The 23314-nt window shown below is 42.0% G+C and overlaps 4 protein-coding genes across 4 annotated transcripts; 2 read left to right on the top strand and 2 right to left on the bottom strand.

The window, feature by feature from the left end:
• Window positions 1–1954: 1954 nt before the first annotated feature.
• On the bottom strand, window positions 1955–14570 carry acp7 (acid phosphatase 7, tartrate resistant (putative)). The gene is made up of 15 exons (XM_084568941.1): window positions 14172–14570; window positions 13299–13422; window positions 13014–13134; window positions 12345–12545; window positions 12083–12265; window positions 10785–10810; window positions 9783–9880; window positions 5626–5688; window positions 4795–4909; window positions 4459–4572; window positions 3701–3767; window positions 3223–3290; window positions 3058–3129; window positions 2562–2699; window positions 1955–2454 (listed from the first exon to the last, which is right to left on the bottom strand). The coding sequence occupies exons 3-15, from the start codon at window positions 13120–13122 to the stop codon at window positions 2389–2391; spliced, it is 1320 nt and encodes a 439-aa protein (XP_084425067.1). The 5' UTR covers window positions 13123–13134; window positions 13299–13422; window positions 14172–14570; the 3' UTR covers window positions 1955–2388.
• Window positions 14571–14676: 106 nt separating this feature from the next.
• LOC311505395 (KATNB1-like protein 1) lies at window positions 14677–16874 on the top strand. Its single transcript, XM_084568944.1, has 9 exons — window positions 14677–14796; window positions 14896–14933; window positions 15019–15295; window positions 15407–15522; window positions 15603–15653; window positions 15736–15825; window positions 15963–16067; window positions 16477–16570; window positions 16663–16874. The coding sequence occupies exons 1-9, from the start codon at window positions 14689–14691 to the stop codon at window positions 16705–16707; spliced, it is 924 nt and encodes a 307-aa protein (XP_084425070.1). The 5' UTR covers window positions 14677–14688; the 3' UTR covers window positions 16708–16874.
• Window positions 16875–17534: 660 nt separating this feature from the next.
• On the top strand, window positions 17535–19745 carry LOC311505393 (fibrinogen-like protein 1-like protein; the record flags this gene model as incomplete). The annotated part of the gene is made up of 2 exons (XM_084568942.1): window positions 17535–17679; window positions 19051–19745. 2 exons carry the CDS (start codon window positions 17535–17537, stop codon window positions 19743–19745), a joined length of 840 nt encoding a protein of 279 aa, XP_084425068.1.
• A 1354-nt stretch (window positions 19746–21099) lies between these two features.
• Window positions 21100–22974, bottom strand: chrm5a (cholinergic receptor, muscarinic 5a). Its single transcript, XM_084568940.1, has one exon. It carries the CDS (start codon window positions 22728–22730, stop codon window positions 21150–21152), a length of 1581 nt encoding a protein of 526 aa, XP_084425066.1. The 5' UTR covers window positions 22731–22974; the 3' UTR covers window positions 21100–21149.
• Window positions 22975–23314: the final 340 nt, after the last annotated feature.

The following is a 23314-nucleotide window of genomic DNA, read 5'->3' on the forward strand; positions in this document are numbered from 1 at the left end:
TCGAGGGCTTGGGACCAGACAGCAGATCCTCTTTTCCTAGGTCATCAACTTGCAATTAACTCCTAAGTTACAGGGCGAATTCCAGTCAAATGTAGCACATAGCTGCATGACCTCTGACAATGCACCTGTCTATACTGTTACACCTCAATACTATTAGATGTCTACAACACATTCGGAATATGCATCTCAATTGTTTATGGCGAGCACTGTACGTGAACTAGCCAACAGTTTATCAGACTTGGGTAGAGATGACTGGTTAATAGAAATGTGGAAAGACAAATGCACTGACTATTATATTTTGAAAAACTTAAATGTCAACAGTTTTCCCAGCTCCAATTTTTTTGAACAAGTGAAAGACTGATGCTGTGTTTGACCTGTCAAATGGGTCTGTCACCAGTGATGCATGTCCTTAGTAAGAATGTGGTCTTTTTCGAAATAAGGGGAAAAACCTGAAACTTTTTGTGTAAGTTAACATACGGTTGTAATTCTTTAGGACAGAAAGCGTAAATACACGTTTTGTTTGGCTGAAACAAGCTAACATGTCCAAGATTTTGGACAGCCCAAAACATTTTGTAAGCGACAAATGTCATTTTCTGTCAACAAAGGACCTTAACCACGACGCCACATAAGCACATCATATTGCTGCAGCAGGCATGCCATCTGAAGTGACACGTTATGTTTCTCTGTGCTCTTTTTTCATGGATTGAGATTTTTTTTTTGTCCCCACCCCAATTAAGCAAATCACGTGAATTAAGTGAAGATGAATGTGTAGGGACAAGCTCACTGTTTTAGGCAACAACTTTCCATCCATCCATTTTTTTGCATCATATATTGTACGTGGATGACTGACTAGAAAGTTTTGCTGGAACACAAATGTGATCGCTAACAACTGAAAACAAAAAGTACAATCTGGCTGCACATATTCACCCTCTCCATCTCCTGTGCGATCTGAGCAGCCGTGAACTCGGCACCTTTTCTTCCCCGTGTCTCTCACTCAGTGGGGCACAGCGATAAAGAGAGTACGGCACGAGCAGTTCAGAGGCGAGGAGCTCAGCGGTGCAGCAGGGCCTTCTTCGCAAAGATATGATCATGGGGCTGTGAGCGGCAGCTAGCAGCGGGTAGGCACACCCGAACATGTGAGCGTGACGTGTGCTCACTGCCCGCTTGTTGTTTTTTTCCCCTGCCAGATACCACTGCGCTGTGGGGTGTCGGCATCAGAGAGAAGTTCAGCAAAAGTGCAGTTAAGTGTTGCACTACTGACGCCCGACTACTTTCGCGTTTTCTGCTGGAATGCTCGGCTTCGTATAAACTTCTTTTGACACGTTTTGTCTTCTTGTTTTAGGTTCTTCATTAGAAAAATTGCAGTTTCCATCACTAGTTCAACGTGCATTTCATTCGCCCATAGTATTGGATGTTTTTTGAATAAAAAGATCTGCCAAATAACATACTGTATGTTAACTCAAGTGTTGAGAGTTAACGGATCATTAGTTTCACGTATGTAGACTATGTTGTGTCAACAGAATTATACAGAGAGATGATTGCACTTTGGAGCCAACAGACAGCTTGACAGCTAAAAACACAGGCACATGCAGAGTTGTCTGCCAGTTCTCATCAGAGGTAGCATGCTGTTATTAGGAATTAATACCACCAGAGTAGTAAGAGTCATGGTGTGAGCAACAGGCTGGACAAAGCGCCTTGCCCCGCTCTGCATGTGCCCGGCCACAAGCATCCCTGAGTTACATAACAGCTCTTTTGTGCGGGCGTACACTTCCATGTGTCTTTTTGTTTCTGATCCTGATGGCCACACAGGTGGACAATAAAATGAGGTTCCAATATCCTGTTAGGGTAGGCCAGGGGAGAATCTGTCAACTTGATAGAGTGATAGAGGAGGGCCCTTACCTGTCTAAGTGTATTTGCAGGTTTTTGAAATGAAAAACGTACTCTGAAGGGAATAGAGCCTTGTGTCTGCCAGACTCATGCTGTCTACGTCTGCTGTCAATCCAGTTCTAGCTGGATCCAGTTCTAATCCAAGTCTAGCAGCATGGGAAGAGCCTGCATCTACCTGCTGATAAAAGGCAAACTACAACAACTTAAGTACAGCTATGGAGATAGCGAGCAAATACAAAAATGCATTTATTCAAATGCAAATCTCTGATGCCCTGGCTCAGTAGAGCACTTACAGTTGCATTATATACATTTACAGTAGATGATCAGCATATAGTGGACAGTCTGAATTAAAAACATTCATTATTGCTTAACTACAAATCTGTATGTTTGGGAATAACTTCCATCATAACTGCATAATTGGTTTGATTCAGTAAAAAGATGTGCTTGTTTGAAGATCAAAGTGCATTTTACGAGCAGATACTTTCTTAAGGATGACAGTCTTCATGACCAGGCAGCGAAGCCATGCTTTTCTTTCACCACCCATATGCTGTCAATCACCTTGCCATACTGGAACACAGAGAAAGGTCTTAGTTATTAACCGAGCAACACTCTTCCTCCGTAACATGTGTGTTATTTCACTTTTGCTGCGCTAGTGTTCAGCCATGTCAGCTCACCTGGTCATCGGAGACTTGCTCCAAGTAAATGTGGGTGGCGTTGACCACTTGCATGCGGCTGTAGCCGTAGTCTCTGCTGCGGAAAGCGCTCCACCCTTTGGGGTTTGGATTGAACTTGTCCGTCCTCTCTCTGCAGCCCTGCAGAGGATTCGACAGAGAGAAGAGCCACGTGCCTTTCTTAAACTCTGTCCACAAAGCCCTGTTTGACATTTACAACTGTGGCTGTGCCTCGGTGTGAGTCTGGCTGCATGTTGATATGCCGGTGACTAATCCCTCTGCGGTTGGATGACAAAGCATGCCCTGCACTGCTTGCCACCACATCAGAAAACACTTAACCAGAGGAACAGCTGGTACTAAACTTATGTGGCAGAGCAGCTGCTGCACAGACAGAACTGTGTACAGTACATAGCAGTGTTTTTGTTGATGTTACTGTCAAGTCATGTATTGATCTATGTGGAAAATGTTAACAGTGACACAGTGATGTAAATCTACTTACAGCAGAGCCTGTGATAATGTGCACAGGAGCCTTGGGGTTCACGTAAGGCTGCTCCGTGCTCCCATTGTACACCTGCAGAGAGGAAATACATAGTTTGCATCATTCACTAATGGACAACAGGAAACAGCAAAGAGAATGCTGTGTATTAAGATTGCACCAGCTGACCTTGTCACCATAAACAGGCCAAAGCCTCTCGTACGTGTGCTCATGTGCCCACAACTCCAAATCCACCCCTGTGGAAGACATTTGATGATAGCAAGCTGTTCACTGGAAAAAAAAAAATTCTACACAAACAGCTCAATTAAAAACATTCTGTGCAGTAATCCCATGTTTCTCAGATCCCGTGCCTATTTAATTTTGAGATTTCTCAGCAATCAACAAAAGCTTAAGATCAGAGCAACCAAAACTTTCCAAGTTCCACCACAAGTCAAATAATTAAATGCAACAAACAAAAGTCTCCGAAATGTAATACAGGACAAATATTTTGGAAAAGGGGCTGCAGGGATGTCAGCCAGAGCTCAGGCCTGCTTTGGATTGCTCTACTTGCAGCAACTGTTAGGACATTAGTCTGAGTGTGCAAATTTGTCTTAAATCTTGAACACCCATTAGAGACGCATAGCTGGTTGTCAAATAGGAAACATACCATAGCGGTAAAATAAGTCCTCCAGACCAGGAGCTGCCGGTTTGGTGTCTTTCCTCCCCAGCCGGACCTGAGATATAACAGAGAGGAATAATGACAGTGTGAGCTGGCATTAACGTACCTGCTACGAGAAACACTACCTCGTGCGTCGTGCCCATGCCAGCCTCAGTCCAAACAGTGCCAAGTGCTGAGAGACGCAAGTCCAAGTGGAAACTATTTGGTCCAAATTACAGTGATTATGACAGCATGCTGCACTCAACGTGCTTATGGGATGTGATGTGGACTGGCCAGCGTGCAACATCCATGACACGTCTGCTACCAGGGGTAATTTAAGTGTCAAGCAACTCAGCGAAAATAAATCATTCTAATAACTCGTGATGAATTAAAACCTTTAACAGCACAGATGTGTCGTTCTTTCTGGGCACAGAACAAACAATGGCTGATTTGAAGAAAATTCTCACAGTGTTTTCAGGTTTAATGATATATTTTTTCTTGTTTGGCCAAATCAAATAATCTCATGTCACACATAGATGGTCACATTACCAAAATGTTATTAATGAGGCTTTGCTAATGAAATGTCTGGAATGCAGCTAAGCCATTAGAGCAGGAATGTCCCCCTTTACTTGGCCAGACTGTCAACTCACTTGACACCTAAAGGATCTATTAATCTACCTATGGTATGAAACTTTGTCAAGTAATCTTTACACTGATACTCTCTACGTCAGTGATACATTAGGCAAACTCTTAGAATAAACACATACATAGGAGTCAAACTTGGTACAGTCATCCTGGTCGTCATCAGAGCAGTACATGGGTCTGTGTCCCATGGTGATGATCCACGGACGCACTGCTCTGTTCTCAGGCTTGTTGGCTTCCTAAGGAGTAAGTGTACCCAAACATGTAGCAGATTAAAAAAAGAAGACAAATGAAGAAAATTTATTTGTGTTAATATAATGGAGATAGATTAAATGAAATTGCTCTGTAGCTTTGTGCTAGAATGCAAAATGAGAGTGATAGAGAGAGGCCGAGAGCAAGTGTGGGAACAAAAGAGAGCACTCAGCCATCGTCAACAGATGTAGCTTGCTGTGGTCATTAACCTCCAGGTCTTTCTCCAGCCACTCGTACTGCTTGAAGAGGAGCTCCAAGCCAAACTCCAGATAGAAATAAACCTCAGTGGAAAAGGAGATGATGTGTGCGGGCCCCAGGTTCCAGCTGCAGACACACATAGTTAAAGTGTTACACAGCCTTAACCCAGTAGAGGAGGCTTGTTGCAAGTCGCTCGATGAGCAAGAACAGGCCTCGCTTTAACTTTGCATAGTGTGAAAAATACTCCAAGATCCTGGTGACATTTTGTCGCTGCCAAGTTATTGTTCAATGCAATAAACTCTTCCTTTACTGTGAGGGCTTACATGGGTTAATGGAAAAGTAGCACACTGTACATGGGCGCTGTATGTTATGAGCTGAGCAGTTTCCAGTAGCAGACAAATGACTCTCCACCCCTGTTGCTAACCGGGCACACGAGTGAAGGGCGCTCAGCCAGCAGGCCTGTCTACCTCTAGACCCACGGAGAGTGGGCAGCTGGCCTGTGGTCCAGCAAAGTATTATCTTACTGTCTGCAAGAAGGAGGTCTGTAGTGGGTAATGAGTCACCCCGTCGGATGTGTAGCTCCTTTGTATGGGCTCCCTGTCCCTGAGATACAGTAGGAGAGGCAAACTAAACTAAGAGAAGGAAGCTAAGCACTCTTACAGTATGCTGACTCGTATGGCTCATTAATGCTTAGTGTAATCAGCAGGAGGTACAGCACACTTTAATATGATACTTCACATGGGGCCCTCTTTGTAAATTCTTTGCTAGAGCTGTTTGCACCGCTTTCCAGTGCTAATTCTTTCACCTGCACGGGCACATCTCTGCTAAAGCAACACCCTTACCTGTACCACAGGCTCTCAGTCTTGCCCGGCATGCTGAAGCGATTCCTGTAGTTGGAGAAGTTGCTGTGAACAAACAAGATAGTGAGAAATGTAATTAGTTGGACTCATCATACAATCTGCATTCCTTGAATATCTAAAAAACAGCAATTATTGCCACAAACTGCTGCTTTCTCTCAGCTTGTGGTGCTTGGGTCAGTGCGCAGAAAGCTGCAATGTATTCAGAATGCACTTGAGGTAATTTCCAGCTTTCTCTAACATATAATGAAGCCTTTAAAATAACCATCTAAATTTGGAGCACTTCTTTTGTTTTATGTCCATTTTAAGTTGTGATTTCGACTTGGCAGAAAACTCTGGGTGATAGATCAACGGTCAAAAACGAAAATCAACGAACCTGCAATGGTGGCTTCTGATCCAAGCCTTAAAAGAACTGTATATATTTAGAGAAACCATACCTCTTGCTATATGCAGGCTATCAGTGGCTGGCCTCTAAATTAAAGGCTGTACAAAAACATGAACGTGACATCACCCTATAGGTCTGTGATGGGATATTTTGAAGCTTAGAATCATGGTCAGCTATTGGAGCCAGATAATCAAAATCTGGGCAACACGGGGGAGCCCGGGTGGAGCCGGGTCGGGATAAGAAAGCAGGAGCCACCACGGCCGAGTGCGCTACACTTGTCAATCATGAAAACATGCCTCTAAATATACTCCTCTTAAAACCATGACATCTTGTTAAAAGAAGACTATAATTTTAGATCCAGCAGTCATTAGAGGAAAACAGATTTTGAGGTACTTCGATGGAGGTTTCAGCATTGAGTCATGGTGGTTCTTATTGATCCACATATAGTAGGACGCTTCCTTCTACATCTATTCTAAGAGATTTCAAATACTAAACTCTGCAGCTAAAAGAGGACTGCCATCGACACAAGCCAGTACTCAAATATTACAACGGGTGCACCAAGCAAAAGGGAAAAACTCTTTCATGGAAAGCTTTCCTCAACTCAAGTCCGCCGGTTTCTTTTCACAGCTTTTAATTTCAGCCTGAAATCTGGAGCCAATCCTCTCAACGAGCCATTAACTAAACGAGGTGATGGGAGCGATTGTTTTCTTATCTTACGTAAGGGCGGGTGGAAAAAAAATAAAGGGAATATCCTCAACAGCAGCCGGGGTAGGGCGGAACAATTTGGAACGCTGCACTGACTGGATTAATGTAGGGTTAGGGATAACTAGAGGCCGCCAGGGTTAGAGGTCGAAGGCCGGGAATAGGGACACGGAAGGAGGATCACAGAGACCTTTGGTAATGCTGAGTAAGCTAAAACCAGTGAGGCCAGTAGTTTCTGTGGGGGCTGAGGTCAGGTATAAATTGTCAGCTTGACAATCCGGGAAAGGTCGGATTGTGAGCTGTCGTCATTCAGCACAAAGACTGCTGTTTGTTTATTCATTTATATACATCGTGAGGTGCTGAGCATACTTTTGATACCTCATGTTTTAGGCTTTACACTGTATATCTTCAATCAACCACTGAAGTCGTTTATGCTATACTCAAGCCTAAAGGGTGAGACCTCTCACTGAGGAAATCAGCTACGATCAGAATTTCACAGCCGTGCTTTGATCATGGCACTGAACCAGGAACTGTCTAAACACAGGTTCATACTTCCATCTTGTGGCTAGGAATGGTACCAGCATACATTTAAAAGGATCTAAGTATGTACAAGCTATTAGTGAGAAGGACTAAACGATCCATTTTAATCAGTGTAATAATACACACACACTGTACTTGCTAGGAAACCAAACAGTGAAAACAAGGAAAATATTAGCTTCTAGAGACAGAGTCCACCGCAAGCAGTGGAAAACCTGATTGCATACAAATATGATAAGGTCAGAGTATATTTATTTCATTAATCTACACTACGGGAATCCAGCGCACTGTAACATGTGAGTCACTCTCTCTAGCCCAAAGCGTGCTTGTTTCCGTGTGTACGTGTTTTTCTATGATACGTCAAGATAGAAATCTGGTGGTTGTCAAATTCGATGTGAACAACCCGACCCCTTGAACAGGCCCAACAAAATTTCCTCTCCCCAACAAAACGTTCCTTTCATCATCTGATGAGTTAAATCCAGGCAGTCGGTCAAATTAAAGCAGCCAGTTGCAGTCTTCACGAAGCATATCCCTAACTCCCATCATTGGACATTGTTTCAGAAGGCGACCGTTATTTCCCTGCGCTGTGCTCGGTGAACAAAGACGGTCTTGATTGGGGCCTTAGCATCTTCTGTGGATCCGCTGTTCTCATCCTGCTGGAATGCTGACTGAAAACTTTTGCGGTCAGGCCCGGTTCGGTTGCCTTTCACCCATTAGGTTTTGAGGTTGGAAAGAACGAGGAACAGAAAGCATAGTGAGCGAGAGAGAAAGCACAACAGAAGGCAAGGAAGAAAATCACGAGGCCAGCTGCTGGGAATATTTGGACTCTTAACAACACCACAGAACAAAACATACATTTAGGTATGGAGGCGGGTGAGAGGAGCTGGGTTTCAGGTTATGTAATGCAGCAAGCTGGTCCGTGATATCAGGTTCTTATGTCGGGATGCGGTGCCAAGAAAAAGAGACTACTGTTTGCAGCTCTTTAATAAAGACCAGACAAGGCAAGGCTGAGCAAGGGCTGTCTCAGTATAGTGGCGGCGGCGGCGGCGGCTAAATATTATGGTGCAGGATCGGGCACCTCTAAGTGTTTCAAAATGCAAAACACACACAACTGAATCCAGCAGATGTGCTTGGAATTTAGGGATGCATTCAGTGCTGATCCTCAGGATGAAAATCTCTCCTGAAAGCATTTTCTATAACACTGAATTGAATCCGTAACTTACTGTGAAATGTGTGAAAATATCAAACTAACACAATGTTAGAACTTCTGCTGCCTTCGAATGGGGCTATGTTTATTGTGCTCACGAAACAAATCTATATTGACGACCCCTTCTTTTTGTATTCACGATGAACTAGAAATTTTCAGTACTGTCCAAGTTCAGGATTTGTGACGTTGTGATATTTTAAGAAACGGTGGCGTTGGATGGTAAATTAATATATTTTGTACTGAGGAATGGCCTGGTCCTTTTCATTACATCTTTACATTTTGTACGCTAAGTTACCTCGTTGTTAACATGTTAAACTGTTTGCTGTTAGCTTCTGTGTCTTCTAGTTACCAACATACAATATCAAGTATTTTTGATGCAAGACTTCTAATATGGCAAGATCCATTTGCAGTAATAATATTATAATGTAGATTTTTCTGAAAGAAATATAACAGTTTTAAACAGCCTTAGGTTGTTTACATCAGATAGATTGATTCATTAAGGCAACATAGCACATTATAGGCTGCTGTATTGTTTTGCTTCAAGAAGTTGTTATCAAATTGCTTGGCCTCCCCGACCAACAGTCAAAAACCCAAATATATGTAATCTTCTATCATTCCAAATATTAAATATCAGACAAAAGAAAACAGCAAATGGTGCCATCAGGGAAGCTAGAGCCAGGAAAGTGTTAGGAGTTGCTTGAAAATAATATTTTGAACAATGAAATCATTACATTAAGCTCAAATTGACATTCTGAGGTATTCTGTCCTCACTGTCTTGTCATTCAGAAACGTTCTCAGCCCGCGGTTCCCGCAACCACAGGCCACCTCTGCAATCTGAAAAACAGATACGGAGCTGATGATTCCCCGTCAGATAAATGTTTGTTCTGGAGAGTGTTGCCTTGTTTAGATGTTGGTGGTTCCTGATGCCGCTCCAGCATTCAGAGACCAAAATAGTTCCCATCTGTTCAAACGGTCCGGTGAAGGGTTCTCAGCAGAACAAAGTGTGTTCTCTGTAGCAGAAAAACTGCGGCTGACAACTCGAGCCTGTCTCACCAATATGAAATACGGCATGCGCTGCTGTTTTTCTCCCAAACCCATTACTTACACTTCTGCCTTCTGTCTGACCCGAGAGGAATGTGGTGCAAATGTAAAGAGAAGGGAAAACAGAAACGAAACAAGAACAGAGGACAGAGAGACAGACAGCTGTTGTGTTGACTCACTGACTGTGAATGTGTGTGAGTTCCTCTACAGGTTCAGAATATAGATGTTAAGCTGAGTGACGGGAGAGACAGTGACGAGAATTCCACCTACTATGTAGACTCGTGGTTGCCTGGACAGGTCATGTAGGGCACGTAGGCTGCTATGGACTGGATCTGCCTCATGAACTCATCTCCAATCCTGGCATTGTCCTGAAACGGCACCATTCAGCCATTAAACATGACGCAGAAGAGTTTCCCGTCAGACATCAATGTTTCATTTCCATCCAATTCACTTATAATTAGCCAAATTAGTTTAAGAACTGAACTGAAGACCGTTTTCCAGGCAGCTTCAGGAATGTATCATGAGCTACCAAACAAGGATTTTGTCCTCAGCAGAGCTTTAACAGCACACTGCGGTTCATTGCTGTTCTGATGGCTTTTACCTGCCACAGCCATTAACAACCCTTCCTCTGTTTTTCTGTTTATAATATCAGTCAAGCCGCAGGATGTGCTTGCACGTTCCAGCTAAAAACACAGCTTGGGTGAATTATGGTTATTAATTTTTTTGCAAAAGTCTGCTGATGTCATTTATCATTCTCTCTATATTAAAAAAAAAAAAAAGCATTAATAATGCGGGGACTCATTTGAGGGAAGATGATATTAGCATTCAAGACAGGGTTATGTCGGCTAAATATCAAAGATGACAGCTGGGAAGATTTCGTACCAGCAAATATGTTATTGGGACTTTAGATTTGTGGTTTTGAATAGCACCACTTTTATTCATGAAATAGCTGGGCGACATGACCCTGACTCTCGTCTTTCACCGCAGACTTGAGGCATTTCACAGCAATGCTAATCATAAGGTGAATGTCTAAACCACAGATGAGAGCCTCCGTGTGCCCTGATAATAAACAGGGGTGCGCTTTGGGAAGGAGGCAGGAGAGAAACGTAAAGTGGCTTTTCTCATCTGTCACTGAGGAATTAGTGGAATATCAGAGCGGTTTAAAGAGTATAAGATGTTGATGACAGAAATTTGCTGTCAGTGATCCTAACTGGTACGCGGCACATGCTTGATCACATTTCATAGGATTGTAAATATGGAAGGATGAAATACCTCGTGCATGTCGTAGGCAAAGTCTCCTGTAAAAATAAAATAAAATAAATATCTAGATTAGAACTGACCCATAATGTGAGTTAAATTCTTAGTTTACCTAAAAAAAAATGCATAAACTGCATAAAAAATGTATGACTTCAGTAAAATGGACAAACTTAGCTTCACAAACATATTTTTCTTATGTACCTATCTATTAAATCCCTCAATGTTATTTTACTACACTTAAATGAATAGTTAATTTTGTAGCTTTCCTGTAGAAGTAGGTGAAGCCTATATGTTTAACATGAAGCTAAAACCACAGAGCAGGTGGAACTGGATAGTCTTCATCTTCCAGCACTTCTCAATCTCACCAAATAACACATTATAACCAAAATGTATGAACGCCAATTTACGGTTTCACCGGGAATTACATCCTTGAACTAATCACATAAGGAGATTCCGAGGTCTTAGTAGGCAGACTGAAACTGTTAGCTGGGCTAAACACTTTATGTAATCAGTCACCAGAGAAAAAAATATTAGCATTTATTGTACTATAAAATGTTATCAATGCTTCTCCTTCAGTTCGATTCCTGCAGCCATGACACGTAATGTCCTGGCTCTGATTCAATAAGTGCCAAACAGAAGCAAAGTGCCATTACGCTTGACTGGCCACTGTGTCTACATTAAAATGAGGTTATTTGCGAATGACTACATGGTGCTACAAAAAAAAATAGTGCAGCACCTTGTTGTGTGGCTCGTCTGCTATGACTCTGATTTTCAACGTTATTTCACACTGATGTGACTAGCTAAGAGTGAATTTATTAATCACAGAGCACTTTGATCATTATACTGCATCCCAGTCAGCCGTTTTGCTCTGCTGCATTATAAATCAGTACTGCAGATGGTACAGATATAGTACATGCACCAATTATTTTGCACTTGCCCATTTAAAACAGGAGTTATGATAGATCAATATTCTTGATTCTTATATTTTAGTTTAGATTCTACAACCTACTCTCATTCTCAACTGTGAAGTGATGGAGAGCAAGCACTTACGGTCCTAACCATACATATGCTCCAAATGACGAATAGGTCTTATTATGCTAATTACAGTCATTACCGCAATGATATATTACCTCTTCACTACACATTTCTGTTGGACGTTAGCTAGCTTACGTGATTTGATTTATATTAATACAGCAGTGCCAGGTATCTGTGGATGACTGTTGCTTGAGGCTCCTGTTGATAAAACTTAATTTCCCTTTAATTGCTTTCCGGGTCCGGAATAATAATATTTCTATCAGTGTAGAGTTGTGTACCTATGTGCAAGATGACGTCGTACATCCCAAGCTGTGTTTCCTTTTGTAGACGAGACAGAGACTGAGGGTTCTCATTGCCCAGATCACCATACAGAGCAAACCGGGGACTGAAGCTAGTGCTGTCGTTCAGAGCAGTGAAGAAGAACACATCGCTCCAGCCTTCATCACTCCCACAGTGATAAACTAACAAAATATTAGAAAGATATTAATATTAATGTGCATACGTATATGAAGAAGTCAGAAACATGAAAGCGCCACCCACCATAAGTAGCAGCAGGTCTGAGGCCCGTGAGCGTGACTCTGTGGATGAACAGCTTCCTCTTCTCCTTTCCCGAGTCCACAAATAGAGTAGTGTTACCTTTGGCGCTCATCTCAAAGAGCCGACCTCCAAGAAGGCCGTACTCCACCTTGCTACCTGTCTCATTGAAGGTGGTCCAGGTTACTACCATGGAGCCTGGCACTCCTGCGAAGAACAGCCCAGTTACTGGAAACCTGATGTGGACTGATCTGACAGACCTACTGGATTCACTTACAGATGCATTTATATTACAAAAACGTTGACTTTACGATTGCGGTGCTTTTGATCTCGCTGCTGGCGAGATAGAACCGTGAGAGGGCCGAGTTAGGCTGTCGACTGGCCAGATACTTATTTTATCAAGACATCAACTCATTAAATGACTACCACATGTTTCACCTCATGAGGACTGAACATCAGCTATATCTATGACAAATTAGGGTACAGCTGCTGTTCCTTGTTGCGAAGCTACATAACAAAAACTCAGCTTTCTAAATATAACAGTGCATTGAGTCACTGCATTGTTGATTGATTTGTACAAAAGACTTGCAAAGCTGCAAGCCATATGACCTGAATCCTGGTTTGCATAGCCAAGAGGAAAATAAAACACATGATGGAAGCAGTTCAAACGCTTACCTGCGTAGGAGAGGTGCACTTGTTCTGGCTGGGTCCAAATAGGAGGAACACCAAGCACCAATAGGGGTGCAAGGCTTAACAAAGCACAGGCAGCATGAACACGCACCATTTTAACACGGGGCTGAATGAAAGAAAGCCTGGTTAAAGACGCCACACACACCAACAACATAAACAGGTTTGTCACTTGAAGCACATGACCCTCAAAGCGCTCATACCAAAAATCACATGACACCAAAAGCATTGGTATATAAAAAATGGCGACTAAATACACAAAAAATAACTGACCTGATCTCAGTGCCAGTTTAGTCAGTGCTGAGTGTTGCAGAGATACACAAACTCCCGAACTGTGCTTCGGTCTCTGGTGAGGAGGTCCACATCAGTTAACCTGCAGTCAACCCGAATGATGAAACTGCAGAAGCGAAACAGCTGAGTCAGCGAGAGGTGTGGAAACAGACGATGTGTCAATAAAAGCAGCTGATGCTGTTTTTCTACTATGACAGTGAGCTCAAGTACAGAAGGGATCAGCTCAGCTCACAGGCCAGGGCTTGCCCCGGATCAATGAAGCTCAAAGGCAAACAGCTGATATGCTTCACTTACAGCGATCACACAGAGTTTTAATTTGAGCCTCCGTCCGAGCTGATATCATTTATCACACAAGAGGAACAGGTCAAGCTGATCGTGTAGTGTCACCAAGATCAGCTGACTAGTTTACACTGCAAAGTGTTTGGTTTTGAATTGTGCACCATTAGTGGGTCAGTAGTCGCTAGAGGGTGCACAGACCAGCAGCTGCATTATGAATAGATGCTTTATACTCTGATACTGGGCGGTATCCAGTTAACTAGTTGGGAGTTGCCTCAAAGAATCAAAGGCAATGTTTAACTTTGTTCTCTCAGATTAAGGAAGGAAAGCAATTGGTGAGTTAGACACAGACACACACCATTTAGGATACGTTATTAGTTCCTCTTTAAGTGTTATATTCTACTAAAGTACGCTTATGTATCTTATATTACTGGTTGTGACGTTAAACAGCTTTAATTAACTATCGTACTTTTTTATTAGCTGTTAGCATTCCGACTTAATTACATTTTAACTAAATTTAACAGCTAATAATTTACGTGCAGCAGAAAGCGATTTATTTTGACTTTGGACAACACTCACGGTTTAGGTAAACTCGTTTCCAAACGCACAAACGCCTGTCCTTCTGAATAAGTTAGCTAAAATGTTAAATTGGCCTCTTCAAACCAAACAGTCACAGCACACCTAGACTGTGTTTGGCCGGAGGTATTTCCTGACTACGTCATTGTGCAGAAGCACAACAATGCCCAGGAGGATTCTGGGACATTGTGTTTTAATGCGTTTCAGCCCTGAAAGCTGCAGGCAGCTAAATAAATGATGTGACTAATAGATTTAGAGGGGGAAATTAAATTGTAATTGTGTTATTGTGGTAACAGTGCTTGTGTGTGTTTGTTTACTTGTGTTGCTCGTGCTGTGAGGACATTTAAAATCTGTTTACACAGTCAAATTATGGGGACTCGGTCAACCAGGTCATAGTGTTCACAAAAACAAAGCTGAAGCAAAATCAGCTTTTGGGACAAAAAAAGGGGTCCCCATTCAATTTTATATTATTTTATTTAACAATTAGTGATTTTAAAAATGCGTTCTTTCTTTAGATCTAATGGACTCCAGCTCTGATGACGGAGAGAGCCAACCTCTTGGACATGCCTTCCCTTATGATGGAGAACAGTACAGAGTGAGCTATGCTCGTGGGAGAAACAAATATGAGGTGTGCAGGGTGTTCGACATGATACATAAATCTATTTGTGTATGCTGATCTTCTTTTGTGTTAACTATAATCACCATTCTACTGTATGTTTGTATGCAGATGGATTACGGTAAAAATGAGGAGTTCAACAGAAAGAGGTATGTCAAACGTGTATTGTGTTTATTACAACATTTAAATTTTGTTTTATTTTCCCACAGTTTTTAAACATTTTACCATATCCAGGTATCCAGTTAGTCGCTCCGGCAACAACCCAGGCAGAGTGAAGAGGGTGGTGTCATGTAAGAGAAAGACACATCACCTGACAGTGGCTCGGAAGAAGCAGCTCGGGTCTGGGAGGACTTGCGATGCTGCAAACAAGGAAAATGATATCAGCTGCTTTCAGGAAACGCAGCAGGATATTTTCAGTATGGACCCTTGGGAGTTTCCACTAAATGTCAATAATAACCACAGGACTGGTAGAGCTGGTTCTGAACAGAATGACATCTGTATACTTACTGAGGTCAGAAAGACTCACAGACTCCACTACTTTTTTCACGCTTCTGTTGTTTAATACACTGCAGTTTTTCCTGCTTTGCAGATGAAAGTGTCCAAACCTAACAATGTTTTTCAGGTCACAAGGGATCACAACACAATGGCTGATGTGCTCTTTGGAAGACATCTAAGGCTGAAAGTGGCTTTAACGCTGTGGCAAAGAAACGTTGGAGAGCTGCTGACGTTCTTTCTGAGGTACGCACCTTGCAGTTGGTTTCAGTTCAGTATGTTTGCTAGAATTTCAAAAGTATGGTTACATCACTGTTTTTGTACAGAATCCAAGACACCGGTGCGTTTGTTGATTTTCTCCCCCTGATAAGCAAATGGTAAGCATTGTGTTTTGCATTAACTTCAGTCACACTCACAACAAGCGGAATAAATGCCAATTTAAACAAATTTCCTCTTCAGCATTGATGAGGACTCTCCCAGGGTAACCATCGGCTGCTGTGTCGACCTCTTCCCTTTAGTTAAGAAAGTCCTCAACAGTCCATATGAGGAGTGAGTATTTCTGCTGTTTTGTTTTTGCAATGCAACAGACTGGATGTACATTACCCACACAGAAGACTGGACATTATGTACGTGTGCAGATTAATTATAGAAATGTATATAGCTTAAATTGTCCTTTATTCCCATAGGTATCTTATTGTTGGTTTAAAGTGGATAAATTCAGTTTTGAAAAAATGGTGGGAGGAACTAAGATCAAGTGGCTATGGCGGAACAACCAAACGTCTGTTGGATGAGTAAGTATTGTTCATGAGTTGCATGAAACTGATACAAGCAAAGAATCATTTGCTATGTGTATTTGAAACAGCAAAAACGTAGCACGCTGAAAACGTCACAGTGCTAATTCAAGCGTCAAAACTGTCAAAAACCCTTTTAGGTAGGCAGGGTGGGAAGGCAAGGCTGTAAAAACAAAGTGAACATCATTGTCTTCATCTCTCTCTCTTTCTCTGTTCTCTAATTCACTTTCTTACTAACGCCGCTCCCTCTCTTCATTGACTCTCAAACCCACACAACACTGCTGCTCCAGCTCACTCGGGGGGGAGGGGCCAAGTGTGAATGTTGTCTTTACAGCCATTATTCTCTGTGTCTGACACAATGTTTCAATCAGAATGAAAACATTGTTTTTGTCTTTTTAATTTCTTACAGAAATTTTCAGGTGTTTAATCAGCAGTTAATGGAGTTATGGCATGATGAACCCTCTTTGACATCTGTTCCAGGAGTTGCAGGAGACATGGCAAAGGTCAGTGTAAAAATACAAAATTTTTTATTTGTTTTATTTGAATGTCTCTTATATAAAGTGCTTAGTCTTATACACATTTTTCTTTCTCTTAGGTCATCGAAGCTTTCCTGTCCCAACTTACGCGACAGCCGCATTGATGTATTTTAGGTGCACAGCGGTTAAGATACTGAGAATGTGCAATAGCAATCTAAGTGTGGCAAATTAGATTTGATTGTCTGTTAAGGAAGATATTGCAATTATTAGCATCACGTAATGTCCCAGAAACTTTGATGATTGTAATAGTATATGTTGTGGCATCTGTTCTTTTTAACTGCTCCGTCAATGATTAATAAAGATTGTATTTAAAAATATAAGTGGTTGACATAATTATCAATACTTGCAAACTCAAAATGCACACCTTCTATAGAACTGTGTACAACTGTATTTTATCTCTATAGAGTAGCTCTTCAGCTTAAAGTACAGTTGAGTATAGAGGCCAGATTACCCGCATCACATTTGAACTGAACCCCCACAATTCAGTCTCAGTTGGACTTCAATCCTCATTCACCGCTGAAGGGATTTAAGTAAGGCACAGATATGGGTTTATCTCTCTTGTCACAGATAAGTGGAGGGCTGATGTCTGTCATTATGATGTGAACCTGGGGCTGAAGTCCAGCTGTAACTGGGCAGGGGAGGCTGTGTGAAAGGACCTGCACTATTGTGAACTCTGAATCTGAGCTAAGCAGTCAACAGTTGTGTTTGCATTCTGGTGCCTTTCGATCAGCCACCGTAGAATAATACAGCGTGGGAGACGATTCATGCACACACACCGACATATTTCACTCAGGTGGCTCAACTTAATGTAAGTGGTTTTATATTTTTTCTGTCATGTTGTGTGCTTTTAACAAAAGGTGCAACATCTAAAAATAATTTCACATCAGTAAACATCGTAAAATCGTTGGTTTTAGAGCAGAAGAAGTAAAGGATGAAGGGTTTGAGATGCTGGCTGCGAGCAGCCACTTTTCTGCTGCTCAGCGTGACTGGACTTAACATGGAGCATCTACAAGCCGAGAACCTCAACCTCCTTCCCCCTGATGAGCATAATGTGGTCATGAACCGTGGAATGAGAGGTATTCATTTGTCCTTTCACTTTCAGTTTGACTTTTCCTTTTGACTTTTCCCAGTGATACTGGAGGATTACACATAACTTGAATTCCCAAACGTGCATCTAGCAGATTTTACTTTGTGTGATACAGCAATGTGATTTTTAAATGCTGAATTAGCTTCATTTTACGTTATCTATGTGCACTACTCACTCTTGTGAGTGTGGGTCAAATTCCAATCTGTTGATCCAAACTGCTCAGTGACTCACTGATTAATAGTGTTATGTCCTATGAGGTGATTTTTTTTAATCTTTTGACCTTTTACCTGCAAGACATTGAGAAACTCTTCTTGTGCAGTTATCATCAATGTAATGACCGATTTCTTACATGTGCATTGCTTTTCAACTACTACGTCGCTTTTGACTGTACCATTGAGGTGCACTACATATGTGGTTTTAAATAAATAGTTTGACATTTTGGGAAATATGAAGCTAACACCAGCAGTTGCTTAGCTTAGCTTAGCTTAGCACAAATACCAAAAGCTAGCATGGGTTTGTCCACTAATTAACACCTTACATCTTGTTTGGATTATCCATCATATCCTGGCTATAGCTTCTTAACGTACAGATATGGGAATGAACGAATAATAGTGAGGAAAAACAGCAACTGGCGCAAAGCCTACATTGTCCTGCTGGTCAATAATGCTGGGTTCACACTACTCGCAAAAACGTAACAGGCTACAAATTATTGTCCAAGTAATTTTCAGCTACAAACTGATGCACAACACTTGGTCATGAGTTAGTTAAGCTTGCTATAACTGTTTTAAGTGCACCGCTAATGCAGTGACCAATCATATATGTTTGTTTCACCAGTATTTTTTTAAACGGACAGCTTTGTCCATCAGTGTTTGATCATCAAGTGCTTGAGCAACACTTCAGGGGGGCTCACAGATAATGTAACTGACCACACCAGGCTGTTTTGTAGCTTTTGGTTTTGCTGGTAGTGTGAACATAGTATACTGGTTGAAGTTACCTTCAGATACAGTCAGCATTGCTCTAGCACAAATGGTTAGATTTGTGATCTAAACGTTCACATTCTTCGTGACCAATGTGTATGCTTGACACATTGGTCACGAAGAATGTGAACTGTGAACGAATGCAGTGAAACACAGAGAATCACAAATCAGGTAGGTGTAGGTATAAGCAAAAATGGACATGAACAAAATGAACAAAATCAGTCAAGCTTCATCTCGAGTGACTGAATCAATAACACCAAGAGCAATTACATGATCAGATTTTTCTAATGTATGTAGCATTTACGTCACAGTTTTCATGTACAATGACCAGTGCATTAAACATTGAAACAAGCTTCACACACATTGTCTTATTTGCCCAACAGTGCTGCCCAGAGACTGTTACGAAATGTTGATGAACTCTTTAGGCCAGGCCAGAGATGGGGTGTACCTGATCCAACCTGGTGATTCCCCCATTGTGGCCTACTGTGCCATGCAGGATGGAGGCTGGACCGTGGTGCAGCACATCACTGTCAACAGCAGCGTGGATTTTGATCGCACCTGGGCTGAGTACAAAGACGGCTTTGGGTATGTAACAGGGGATCACTGGCTTGGGAATGAGCACCTGCATCAGCTCACACGTGGCCCCGCACGCTATAAACTAGGGATAAAACTTGTTGACCAAGACGCTATCACCAAGACGGGGGAATATGATCCATTCCTGGTGGACAATGAGCAATCAGCATACCGGCTGAGGCTCGGTTTGTTCCAGGGCACAGCTGTAGACGCTCTGACTCTAGACACAGATAACTACCTGCACGACAACCAGAAATTCACCACAAAAGACAAAGACAATGACAACTACTTCCAAAACTGTGCCAAACTGGAGTTTCAAGGAGTGCCAGGAGGAGGTTGGTGGTACGACGCCTGCGCTGGTGCCAATCTAAATCGGAGAAATGTCATCTACTGGCAAAAGGACTGTAACAAGGAGCGGCTGTGCAAGTATGCATGGATGATGGTGAGACCTTCGGACACAGTAAAACTCATTTACAGCGGAGACTGCAAGAAAGATGAACTCTAAGGACATCATTCTCAAGATCTGTGTCAAAATTTAGTTTTTTAAAATTATCTTTCCATCAAACTACGGTGAGGGACATGAATGTTTTTCTTTTGATAACAGCTATTATGTTAGGTTTTAGGTTCACAACATTTTATTCAGAAATGTATGGACATGATCACAAAATACCAAAAAGAAAACAAAACCTTTTATCACAAACTTGAAACACAGTATAAATTTGCAGTAAGGTTTTAGATCTAGCTTTGTTTCCATTGCACACCATATCAACACACATGAAGCAAAGCATCTTCATTCTGCCAATTGTAAGTGCAGACGTCTGTCACAGTTCCAAAAACAGTGTTTCAAGACATTATAGCTTATGACAAATAATAACAAAAGAACTTTGCATGTCATCTTCCATCCAGCGCTTACAGAAAGGAACATTTCACGAACGTGTTTTCTCCACAGTAAATCACAGGCTTGGCAGAAATACAACAAGGATATGATGACACTGACTTAGCCACAAAAATCTGCAGAAACCAAATACTGTATGCTCAAAGGAAAAGAAATATCCTGAGGATGAAGAGTAATAAAGAGGTTTTCATAAACAGCATGTGCTGTAAAATCCTCCATGCCACTTCCTCTGTAAACAGACATGGTTAGCAAGTTAGTTATGTCAATTAAATCAAAAGATTTACAGGATTGTCTTTGAACTGTTGACCAATAGTGTTTATCCAACTGTATTTTCCACAGAACTGTATTTTCCACAGAAATTTTGAAGGAGAGAAAATGCATAATATGCCATGTGAAAACAATTAAACTGCATCTATATTTATTCATCTGACAAACTGCAGTGGCACAAAAGGCTTTGATTATCGTCAAGTCACAATCTTGACTAAAAACACAGACTCTGATACTAGGATGACACGTATTAGCCCTTGAAAACAAAAACAGCCATTCCAAAACGTATGCATCGTCAATACAAACACAATACTTAGAGAACACTTAGAGAGAGCTGCATGTGTCTTGGGTGTAGAAGCATCAAGTTGAGGGGGAATACAAATACAGCACAATATGAAATAATCTATGTTGACTGATGGCATTGTGTGTAAGTGAGAAGTTGATAGGTATATACTGTTTTTAAAAACAATTTTAGAGCCTATATATATACAGTGTCACTTATACTGGTATGAATGGTCTCCCATTTTCAGAGTTTTAGAAGCAATTAACATATCTAGCAGACCAATGATCAATGAGCAACACTATAAGATGTACCAGCCTCTTGCTATATATATATATATATTTTTATTTTTTTTCTTACTTCTGATATCACCTAATATGTAAAATTCAGGTTCATAAAGACAAGGTTATTGGTACAAACTTATGAACTGCAGCTGTTGTCATACTCCATGTTAAAAACAAACCTGTTCATGTCAGTTTTGAGCTGACCACAGGGTTTTGTCCATACCAGTATAGTTTCTCCTCAATCCTTTTCTTTTTCCACTGGCAGAGTAACAGCATGCGAAAGGTCTTTTGAAAAGTCTTGTTGCAAAGGGCGTAGCACATGGGATTGACTGTGCTGTTGACGTAGCACAGCCAGTAGCCCAGATGCCAGAGGGAGAGGGGGATGCAGTCTGAGCAGAAGGTAGAAATCAGCACCATTATGTTGTAAGGTGTCCATGTTAGGATGAAGGCCAACAAGATGGCGCTGAGAGTCTGAGCTGCTTTCCTTTCTTTGATCAGCACCATCCTCTTCCTCTTGGTGATCTGGTTCTTCAGCGTGGCGTCTATGGGCTTAGACGTGGAGGAGGTGGATGGAACGCTCATGGACTCGGCCGAGGAGAACATCGACGACGCCATTTTGGTGTCTCCATTTTTGTTATGGTGCTCAGCTTGAGTGTCTTTGGCTACAGGTTTAAACTTGTAGGATACACACTTGCCGCTCTTCTGAGAGTTGCTTTTGGGTGGTGTCTGGAAGAAACTGTCCTCATCGTAGCTGCTGAGCTGCTCGCTCTCACTGCCAACTCTGCTTTTGCTGGCCTCGCAAGCCTGGTTCCTGAAGGAGGACTGGAAGCCTCCTGGGGACACTGGCCTGTCCTCGTCTTCTGAGGAGGCATAGCTGTTGAACGTTGTCAGTTGACCAGCTTTGGACCACTCGTCATTGGTGGTGGCTGCTGATTTGGCAGCGTTGCTCCTGCTGGAGGACGACCAGGAGGCTTGGTTCCTGTCATGTGAAGTTGATCTTAGTTTGCAGCTAAAACAAGATCTGATGATGGCCTTCTGAGGCTGGGTCGCCCCTGAGTCTGTAGGATAGTTAATCCCCTGTAGCTCCGCCAGGTCTTTGGTCCTTTTCTCTGTCTCCTTGTAAATTCGACAGTAGAGGATTGTCATGACCGACACAGGGATGTAAAATGCTGCAATCGCCGTCCCAAAGGTTATCACAGGCTCAGAGAAAAACTGGATCTGACATTGCCTCTCAGGAACAGTTCTTTTTCCAACAAAGTATTGCCAGCAGAGAATAGGCGGGGCCCACAGGATAAGGGACACCAGCCACGCTAAACCAATCATAATCCCCGCTCGTTTGGGAGTCCGTTTGGCCCTGTAAGTCAGAGGCCTCGTGATGGAGAAATATCGGTCAAAACTGATCACCAGCAGGTTCATGACTGAGGCGTTACTTGCTACATAGTCCAGCGCTAACCATAAATCACAGGCAAGGTTCCCTAAGGCCCAGTAGCCCATCAATATGTAAGAGGTGTACAGATTCATAGAGAAAACACCTATGATGAGGTCAGCAGCTGCCAGACTCAGCAGATAGTAGTTGTTCACTGTCTTCAGTTGGCTGTTGACTTTAAAGGAGAGCATTACTAGAACGTTCCCCACGATGGTGATTAGGCTCACTATAGCGGACACAGTCGCGATGGTGATCACCTCCCAGAGACTGTGAGTGACCAGGTGGGTGTCCATTGTGCTGGTATTTACTGTGGAGTTCACCATGGTTTCTCCTTCCATGCTCTTCTCGTGTTTACTGGCATCCAACCGTGATGAGTGTGTATAGATTTGTCATTTCCAGGAAGATCTCCTAGAAAGAATAGGAAAGAAAAGTTATTCTTTATGTCTGCCACAAGATGGCATCAATTCAGCACATTGAGCATCAAAGCCCCACACTTTGCTTGATAGTCATGCTTGAATTTCTGGTAATGAATATAAAACATCTCTGTCGTGCAGTACAAAATATCATTCATTTGGCATAGTTTTTATCAAGTGCCTCTTTTTTCTATCTAAATGTAACACACATGTGGAGCAATTGAGACAATCACTGCACACATCTGTGGCACAAAACTACAGGTCAATACATAATTTTAATTCATTGTTCATTCTAAAATCCTAAATCTGTGCTCAAGCTGTGATTGGTGTTCCTTTATAATATATGTAAGTAATAAATGAGTAAAAACGTATTAGTTTAAATGTACCTGTTTTGTTTGTTCCTACGTTTAGAGAATACATCATTTTGAAGACACTGATCTATCGCTTTCCTATGTACGTTTACTATAAAATCTGAGCCTTTTCCAGCATGCATTGGTCAAAAAGCTGGA

Source organism: Chelon labrosus (genome assembly GCF_963514085.1).
Source record: "Chelon labrosus genome assembly, chromosome: 20".
NCBI classification, from domain to species: domain Eukaryota; kingdom Metazoa; phylum Chordata; class Actinopteri; order Mugiliformes; family Mugilidae; genus Chelon; species Chelon labrosus.

Excerpts from the sequence above, each read along its gene's own strand:
- acp7 (XM_084568941.1), bottom strand. The coding sequence starts at position 13,122 with ATGGTGCGTGTTCATGCTGCCTGTGCTTTGTTAAGCCTTGCACCCCTA. Across the intron at positions 12,266-12,344 it reads CAGACCTGCTGCTACTTATG|TTTATCACTGTGGGAGTGAT; the intron begins GTGGGTGGCGCT and ends ATATTTTGTTAG. Across the intron at positions 3,768-4,458 it reads GTACCAAGTTTGACTCCTAT|GTCCGGCTGGGGAGGAAAGA; the intron begins GTATGTGTTTAT and ends GTTATATCTCAG.
- LOC311505395 (XM_084568944.1), top strand. The coding sequence starts at position 14,689 with ATGGACTCCAGCTCTGATGACGGAGAGAGCCAACCTCTTGGACATGCC. Across the intron at positions 15,523-15,602 it reads CTGCTGACGTTCTTTCTGAG|AATCCAAGACACCGGTGCGT; the intron begins GTACGCACCTTG and ends GTTTTTGTACAG. Across the intron at positions 16,068-16,476 it reads ACCAAACGTCTGTTGGATGA|AAATTTTCAGGTGTTTAATC; the intron begins GTAAGTATTGTT and ends AATTTCTTACAG.
- chrm5a (XM_084568940.1), bottom strand. The coding sequence starts at position 22,730 with ATGGAAGGAGAAACCATGGTGAACTCCACAGTAAATACCAGCACAATG.